This window comes from Helicoverpa zea, chromosome 6, assembly GCF_022581195.2.
Source record: "Helicoverpa zea isolate HzStark_Cry1AcR chromosome 6, ilHelZeax1.1, whole genome shotgun sequence".
In the NCBI taxonomy this organism is placed as follows: Eukaryota; Metazoa; Arthropoda; class Insecta; order Lepidoptera; family Noctuidae; genus Helicoverpa; species Helicoverpa zea.
Window position 1 is genome coordinate 12402088 of NC_061457.1, and position 9231 is coordinate 12411318.

The 9231-nt window shown below is 44.9% G+C and overlaps 1 protein-coding gene across 6 annotated transcripts in view; it reads left to right on the forward strand.

Moving 5' to 3' along the window:
- The window catches only part of LOC124631198 (protein outspread), a 262107-nt gene extending 252876 nt beyond the window's left edge, over nt 1-9231 (forward strand). Inside the window, exons 10-19 of one of the 6 annotated variants that reach the window (XM_047165433.1) lie at nt 38-3453; nt 3537-3747; nt 3826-3995; nt 4303-4473; nt 4712-4768; nt 4841-4993; nt 5257-5353; nt 6592-6664; nt 7142-7255; nt 7608-9231. In XM_047165433.1, coding sequence (XP_047021389.1) covers nt 38-3453; nt 3537-3747; nt 3826-3995; nt 4303-4473; nt 4712-4768; nt 4841-4993; nt 5257-5353; nt 6592-6664; nt 7142-7255; nt 7608-7705 — 4560 coding nt within the window. In that variant the 3' untranslated portion in view covers nt 7706-9231. Of the gene's footprint in view, nt 1-37; nt 3454-3536; nt 3748-3825; nt 3996-4302; nt 4474-4711; nt 4769-4828; nt 4994-5256; nt 5354-6591; nt 6665-7141; nt 7256-7607 lie in introns of all 6 variants that reach the window. The other 5 variants (XM_047165436.1, XM_047165434.1, XM_047165435.1 and 2 more) reach the window with 5 other exon arrangements.

The window sequence follows — 9231 nt, forward strand, 5'->3', positions numbered from 1 at the left end:
TGTTAATGTTTCTAACGAATCGTATCTTTTGTTCTAGACTTGGGATGGGAAACATATAGTACTGTCTGCAGTTACGGCGGGAATAAGAGCTAACTGGGTATCGGCCATGAAACGGACGGCCGGCCTACCCGATACAGGACCATTATCATTGATATTACGAGAGGATGCCGTAGACCAGGCGTCAGAATCATCAACATCACCTATAACACCCGTTACTCCTATCACAGCAAGATCAGCGCCATTCTCATCTGACGAGGAATACCGAACAGCCTCCGAAGGTGGGCGACGGGATAGTGCTGACTGGGGAGATATGGGACCTCAACCACCACCGTCCCCTCTACTCACGAGAACTCCCATATCTAAAGTCAAAGAAAAGGTCCGCATCAGAAGTTCTCACCAGGCACCACCGCGAGCAGACACCCCTAAAGGTGAACGAGACGAAATTGACTCAACCAAAGAAAAAGAACGTTCCATCGACGAAGTTGATGAAAACGAAAAACCCGTCGAAGCGAGGAAACGTAGCTACATATCGACTATCGACAAACAATCCATCGAAATCGACGATCTAAGAAAACAGCTGAAACTAGCGCTTAGCGACGTTGGTGCGGCTGAAGCCGAAATCTCGAGGCTACAAAAACTAAAAACAGAGGCTGCTTTACAAGAAAAGAAAATGGAAGAGTTAGTAACCACGCTGCAGAAGAAAGAAGAAGAACTGTCGGTAAGAACTAAAGAGGCTGAAAATTTGGATGCGATAAAAGAGCTTTACAACCAAGACAAAAGTCTTTGGGAGAGTAAGCTGACAGAAACTCAAAACTTCTTAAAAGAATCGACTGAACATTGTGAATTACTGACGAGACAGCTCGCTTCAGCGCAAGCCACGATAGCGCAGTTACAGCTGGAAGTAAACGAACTCAATGAGAAACTACTAAAGAGCGTCAAAGAAAGTGATAGCTTATACACAAGAATAAGGGATCTTGAAGGAAGATCACTTGTGGAATCTGCGATACCCATCAAGGAGAAGAGAAAGAGCATCGGTTCCCTCAGTGATCTCACTAATTTAAATCAGGACATTAACCTAGAGTCGATGGAAAAAGACAAGCTAATAGAGGAGTACGTAGAGTTGCGAGACCGGTTCGTAAAGGCCATACAAGAAATAAAAGCCATGAAGAAGGAATTGCGAGATTCACATAACATGTATGATGAGCTCGAAGTCACTAACCTGAAGCTAAGGAATGAAATGAAGTTAAGAGAACAGTGCAGCCGATCCGAGATAGATTTGATGGCAGCTCGCATACTCGACCTGACACAGAAGTTAACCGCTTCAGACAAACAGGTCCGAACGTTAAAACACAAAATTCAAAAGTCTGAATCTAGAGAGAAGAGACGTAGTTTGTCGTTAAAAGGCAGAGAGTCCTTCACTCTAGGAAAAGAAGTAGAAGAGAAATTAACAGAGCTCGAAAACAAAATCACAATGCTAGAATCTGGCGAACATGTCCCAACGATAAACTCTCCCTCCAAAAGTGCGTCACCTGCCAAAGAAAAATCTTCCAAGTCAGAAAACCCTACCGACGAGAAAAGGATGAAACGACTTGCCGCGCGACTGAGGAGGAAGTCTCTCGACAGCGCCACCAGCTCCGAGCCTATGAAGATGCTAGTAAGATTGAGCTCGCTAGAAACCAAAGTAGCCTCCGCGCTTGAGAACCGCAAGGACCTCACTAACTCTTGCGAGTCTTTAAGTCTGGCGACCAGATCCACAGAGAGTCCATCGTTCAATGAGAGCCCTGAGGCTTCCAGCATCGGCACGCAGTCGCAGAGACATCTACTAGAAAGGCTACAGAGTCTAGAGAACGTGGTAATACACTCTCGAAATAAGGTCAATGAATGTCTCTGCCAAATGAGTGCCATGCGAGCGGCCAAGTCGCGCAGATCGCCCTCGCCGAGTATCGAGAAGAAATACAGTCTGAAGTCGATGGAGAAATGCCTCACCGAAGTCAGCAAGAGGCTACAGGAATGCTTCGATAAGTGCGTCGTGGACTTTGACCAAAACCAAAATATTAACCAAAACCAGGACGAAATAAACGATAGCGTGGCACAAGTAGTAGTGCAGCTGGAGGAACAACTGAGAGCAAAACTCCTGGAGATCTCGAAGCGAAAGGCAGTACTATACGAGGCAGGCGAGCTGACGCAACGGAAGAGTTTGGAGATATTGGCAGAGAAGCTGGCATATGAAGCGGTCCTCGTCGGCAGGATACAGGAGGCCCTCGAGTCTTCCAACGGCAGCAGGTTCTTCGCGCGATTGATAAAGTCTGAAATTATCGAAACTAGTCAACTAATAGATAACCTCAAACGAAAGATCAACGGCGAGAGCAGCAGGAGCGGCGCTGGCACCAGAAGCTCGCTCGACTACCTCGCCATGATCCTCACGCGCAAGATCGACATCGTCAACGGGTCGCAGGAGGCGCGCGAGCGACGCCGCTCCGAGCTCATCATCCACGGAGCCGACCTCGAGGCGCTCAAAGCGTCGCAGCGTGAAGTCGCCGAGGCAGTGGAGAGGTACAAGAGCGAGAAGCTCGCCGAGTTGTGCACCGCGCTAGCCTGCGAGACGCTCAGCTACGCCGCGCCGGCGGACGGGGACATCGAGCGCCAGCGCGCCAACCTGGAGGCCGCACGCGTGCGCGAGGCCTGGGCCGCCGCACGCGACGCGCTGGGCGCAGAGCTCGTGCAGGCGGAGGTCACGCGTGCACTCGCACGTGCGGCCGCCGCCTGCGACCAGAGCCTCGACCAGGCACGTCGCGCCAGACTCACGCTGACCGCGCAGGACCGCGCCGACCTGGAGCTGTGGTGGCAGGCGGCGCATGACCACCTGCGCTGTGAGATGGACGCCGCCGTAAAGGACATCGCGGTGCGCTACCGCAGCTGCCTGGCAGCCGAGCGGCGCGAGGGTTCGCCCGGGCTGGACAGCCGCGCGCTGCTGCAGCAGTTGGCCGAGGCGCTGGCGCAGCGCGCGCTGGTGGACGCGCGGGTGGCCGTGCTGGCTGGGACGTACCAGGCGTCGGGTCCGCGCGAGTCCGCCGGACCGCGGCGCTCCGCGGAGGACACGATCTCCTCGCTGGAGGCGGACCCCGTCCAGGAGGCGGAGTTCGTCTACCTGTTCCAACGATTCTCGACCGAGTGCCGAGCGCTCTTCTCCAGTGACTGTTCGGGTAACAGTGAAGACTCGATGAAGATCGGCGAGAGCCTCGAGCGGGTGGAGGCGGCCGTGGCCGAGGTGCAGCGCCAGCTGTGCGCGCGGGGGGCGGAGAGCGTGGCGGGGGCGGCGGGGAGCAGCCCCGAGCCCCCGGCCTCCGGCGTCAGCGCGCTCGATCGCATCGACGCGCTGCGCCGTCGTGTCGAAGCTCTGCAAGCGCTGGTGCCCTGCCAGCACTGCAAGCAGCTGCAGGACGCGTTAGACAGGTGAGAAGCGAGTACTAAACGGTCAATCTCAGTAAAGTAAAACCAATGTGCAAGACAATGTCACTGATGTGTTCCTCCTGCAGATTGCACGAGGAGCGCGCCCGCGGCGAGTGCGCGCTGGCGCAGCAGGCGAGCGCGCTGGCGGCCGCGCGACGTGCACGCGCGCAGCTGCAGGCGCAGCACGAGCGCGAGCGCGCCGCACTACGCGAGCGTGCCCGCACGCTGCAGCGTCGCCTCGCCGCGCTCGACTCCGAGTACTCCGCACAGCTGGACAACTTGCGGGCTGCTTATCAGGTATGTTCATGACTTGAACACAGGTTATTATCATGTAGCTACACAGTACAACAGCACTAACTGTACTGTCCCCCTCAGAGCGCGGTGGCGGCGGACACGCACGGCGACGGGCTGCGGGCTCGCTACCAGCAGGAGATCGAGCAGCTGCGCGCGCTGTGCGAGAAGGGGCTGCTGGCCATGGAGTCCTCGCACCGCCGCATCGTGCGCGAGATGGAGGACAAGCACAGAGCTGAACGTGAACAACTCAGGTAACATATCAAATGAAATTAAGAAATCTAAAATTCTAACTCTATATCTAATAGTTGAAGCAAACTCTTCAGATAATCCTTTACCATTCCCTTCACTTTTTATAGAGTTTGATCCTCTTCACTTCATACCGATCGGCCATCTAAGCCAATAGGAGTCACCCATTCAAATTGGTTACATTACAGCATCTTTTTACCCGATGGTTATGTTCTGTTGGTTGCCATCGTCACGTCGTTTTCACAACATACCACTAGCTCTATTATTAAGTACTTATTTAGCCAATCTTCATCACCAATCTTCTCGTTCCAGGCTAGACAAAGAGCAAGCCCTAGCAGAAGAGACTCGCGCGACGTTAGCCGCACTCGACGCGATGCGCAAAGCCCACGAGAGTGAAGTGAGGCGCGAGGTCGACAAGTTTAAAGCAGACTTCCTCAGCCGCGCCACCGGCGGAGACCTCTCGCAGCTCAACTCTAGGCACCAGTAAGTTGTATACATTCTGCTAATGAGGCAATAATGGAGTTAGTAGTTTTGTAGCACGTAAAAGTATTTTCATCACCCCAAATTGCTTAAAAAACTGCAAAAAAAAACTTCAGCATGCTTAAATTTTTGTCAAGTCAATATTAAAGTTTACTTAGGATTTAGACCACTTGTGAGCACATAATTTTTGACATAGTTGCAACCACTTTATACTGAGGTCACTCTTCTCTTATTGTATCAGAGCTGAAACGACCAACGACGAAGCTAGCTTGGGTTCAAATGTGCACCACATACCCATGTATGTATCAGACCCCTTAAATCCTCTTGTAAGCTGTTCCCAAATAGTAAAGTATCCTAGTAATGTCTCCAGACAGGAGATGGAGGAGATCAAGAGGGAGATCCTCTCGCTTTCGGAGAAATACTCCGTCAAGTGTGTGGAGTCGGCGGCGTTGGAGGAGCGGCTGGCGACTGCCACCGCTCAGCTTGCGCAGGCGCATAACCATATCATGCAGCTCGATGCCAGGTACGCATGCTTGAGTTATCAGCTTTAGGTTTTGAAAAAGGATTAATTTTAGGTAAACTATTATTTAATTTAAAACTCATGTACACATAAAACCCTTAAGTAAAATACTACACTACTAGGTTTACTTCGAGAAAAGCTATATGAAAATTGATTTTGACTCGATCAAAGACAATCAACTCTTTTTTGCCTAAAATAACATTTTGATCCCAATTGTATGTAACACCATAGCTCTGAATAACCAACCCCATACTTTTCAATTTCAGAAACAAACAACTCCGCGCTCACCTAATATCGGAAGCGAACGAAATGAAAAACGCCGAAGCGTCCACTCTCTCCCAGCTCATAGAGGAAACTGGCTCGGTACGTCATAAACAATAGCTTTTTCTTTTTAAACACTATCATAATATGACCACGGACACTCGCTTGTACAGCCTATGCTAAGCTTTCCTTCATCTGACCATTTCGAAAGCCACGCTTGCATGATCGAATCGCACTTAACAATCATCACTAGAATATGAACTTTATGTTTTAGAGGTTAAAGTCTAAATTACACTGAGTTTAGTTTTAAATGTTAGATTGTTTTTGGTAATTTTCTTTTTTCTAATCTTGGACATTATTAATTAGACCAGTCTAGATTATATCAGTCTTATCTTGGTTCACTATTTCTTGGTAATTTGTAAATAAAATTCTTCACGAATAAATGTTTTGGAAATATAAATGTGATATTCTTAGATCGCATAAATTGAGCTTTAGAAAATATGTTTTTGGATTTTATAGAAATCTGAAAAACAATAATTTACAAAACTAAAATAATATCATCCAAATTCAAGATTTGGATGATATTATTAGTTATATTATAGTTAAAATTCATATTTTAATATAACAAAAATATGAATTTTAACTAACCATCATTTACCCCGCATAGCTAGTTGGCTCAATTCGCGCGATCACATGTAGTGCAGAACTGTATTTCACAATTTCTTAGAGCATGTTAATTGGAGACACTTTTTCATTATTGAAAAGTAAGAAGTAGTGTATGGAAGTAAAATTCACGGCAATACCATCAATGTATTGTCGTGGATGCAGTCGCGGCGACGCGGCTCACTTCCTATAGCAACGAGAAGATCTCTGTGTTGTGCCCCACGAGACACTAGGGCGGGACTTCGTTCTCCTTCACACATTTATAGAATTATACACATACAAACATTTTGCAAACATAGTAGTACCTAGGTACACAGTAGTAGGTTTCTTATAGAAACCTGTGCTTTGCCTACTAGGTACGACAAATAATTCGTTTAATTAAACCTTTAAAGAAGGAAATAGCTAAATGATACAGAGTGTTCACTACACTCTCTGTTTCAAGGATCTTGGTGCAAATATATGGACAAGAAGACTTGACCATTTATATCTTGAGAAAATTTTTAAAAGGCATCAAATCTGTCTGTGTGTGTGTCTTTGATGCCTTTTAAAATCTACACAGATTTTAACGCAGCTCATGAAATAATTCACTAATTTAGCTAAAAATTCGATCTCCAATTGTCACGCTCAGTAGTTCTATCATTGTATAACTGCGGTACATGTATGGGGTGCACTAACAGCATGTGGCGCCGCCGCTGTGGGTGCGCCTGCGCAGCCTCGCCGCCGCCTCGCACAACCGCACCGAACACACAGGTATTATACATGCTCTAAGGTTATGGTTTTGGGTTGAGGGAAGTAGTCGATTATTGGTTTATGGTCGTCACTATAATGTTTTGGAGGTTTTGAATAAGTAATAAAATATTTTTAGGGCTTAATTTATGTTTGGTCTATGGCTCATAGTTATCCTTACTAAAGATGGTATTTCGATTAACAAAATATTTTTTGTAATCTTAAAATAATCGACTATTTTAAACAGTTTAACAGCTTTGCAATTTCGTTTGTACCCGTTCTAGAAACTCCAAACGAGTCCTGTTCAACTTAGATATTAATTTACCGTAACTTGAGGAAAAAATAAAAAATACACCTATAACAGATTGCTTACGCTGCCTAATAATTCCACTTTCAAGAATTAACATTGCTTTTTGGACACCGTTTTTGACCACACATTGAGTGCTACTCCCATTCATCCTCTAAGCATATAATATAATATATGATTTTATATATAAATAGGCGAAGTCTTCGAGAGCGAGTCCACTGCTGGAGGCAGCGAGACCGGCGCGTCCCGCCAAGATACAGTACGCGAAGACAGAGAGCACGCGAAACCTGCAGCTGTCACCCGTACAGGTGAGAGTCAGTACTAGAATTTAGGGTTTGTCTCTTTGTCTTACATGGGTAAACTGCTGAAAGAATTAAGATAGAATGAGAGAGCACTGCGGGCTTTATCGAAAGGGTTATTGCGGTTGTAAGTGCAAACTTCGCCATGGAAAGGGCCTCTGAAGAAACATGGGTGCTAAAAGTCTGATATTCTCTTACGCCATGTAGCGTGAAGTTGGGATATCATCGAATAAAAAAAAACTCTTAACAATATATTTCATCTGATAATATAATGTATGGTTCGCAGTTGCACTTACGATGAATAGCTAAGGCCTATTTGCTACTTTCAACACCTTTTGAACAATTTCTCTTCTATTTCCAGAACTAAAAGCGCCGAAGCGCTGCTCGGCAAGCGGTCGAGCAACCCTCGGGCCGCTCGTCGGCATGGTCGCCGAGCGCAAGAAGCGCTTCGAGCTGTGACCGACGCGACCGACGCGACCGACGCGACCGACCGTCGGCCACACACGCACCCACCACGCACGCACCTGGCCACTCGCTTCACCCCACATCACACCATATATCCGACATTATTATAATCACATATATTGTATGTCCTAAACGGCAATCCATATAAAAAGTATTTACATTAGCTTTTAGAGCATATATTCGAAAAAACATATTTAACAAAAAAAGCTAAATTATATCATGAGTTAACTAAATATCCAAATTAAGTTAAACGTTATAGGAACTCTATGGTATCAATGTACTAATGTTTTTTTATTATTATTATTTAATATTGTTAAGACCAAATACCTATCTATGATATGATAAAGTGGCCAGAACTTTACTCCCACCCACCACACAATTGTATATAATCTTTGAGAAGGTATATAATGTACTAATGTTTCTAAGTGTAGTTTAGTCGATTCGGTTAGTGATGTGACTTGTGTAAATTATATACTTAATGTAAATACTAACTATTGTATCCTCATTGTTTGTTTTCTGTATGTTAATCTTTAAGACGTTGTTACCAAATATTTCTTTGTATTTAATATGTTTTGCGAGCATTGGGGACGCAATTAACGGTATTTTTTTTCTTGTACCTACAACTGTATTATTTAAAGCTCTATTTATTTTCTTTTTTTTTTGTTTATTTAATCCATTCTTAGGTTTAATTTTTAGTTATCATCCTCACAATGTCTCTCTACTTAAAGATTGTACTAAACCTGGGTAGTTGCGTCTCCAGCGTAACTTTATGCATTGTAACCGTATTTTGAAAGCGTGGACTTATTTGTACGAGTGTCTAGAATTTATTACTAAAGTTTTTATAATCGCTTCATGGCATTTATAATCCAGTTACTTTGGCTAAAAAATGTATTTAAAAATGTAATTTGCGCGCGAAATTTTCAAGATGTCGGACGCGGAATGTAAATGCCAATGAACGGTTAATATAGAGGCATATTTATATACTTTATATCTTAATATTAACATGTTTACGAAAAATAAAATATATAATTTGCGTTAATTTTGACTTTGAGCTCCACCTTTATTAGCGTGTGCAACTGTTACCATTCTCCTCGGCTCTGGGCATTGAACCGTCTTCCATCGCACCCTTCACATTGTTGTGTATAGTTTAACACTAACTAGCTGATAGTTTTACGTACCTATTATATAACATGTCACGAAAAATTTGTATACATAATTTATAAATGGAATAAATTGCTCAATGTTATTTAGTGGGTTAAAAATGTTATACCAAAACTATATTATGCATTGTAAGTAATACATGTGTAGACGACGATAAACGTAATTCTTCACGGCTATAATAAATTAACTTATGTTACTTGAGCTTTTTTATATGCAGTCGGCGACTGGCGACGTTCATATAATGTTGTGTTCCCCTGTTTGAATGTGTGTAGACTCGCTGATGCCGCCGACCGCACTAGTTGACGTTGTGTTTATAATAACATATTATAAAATGAACAGTAAACTTACATAATACAAAA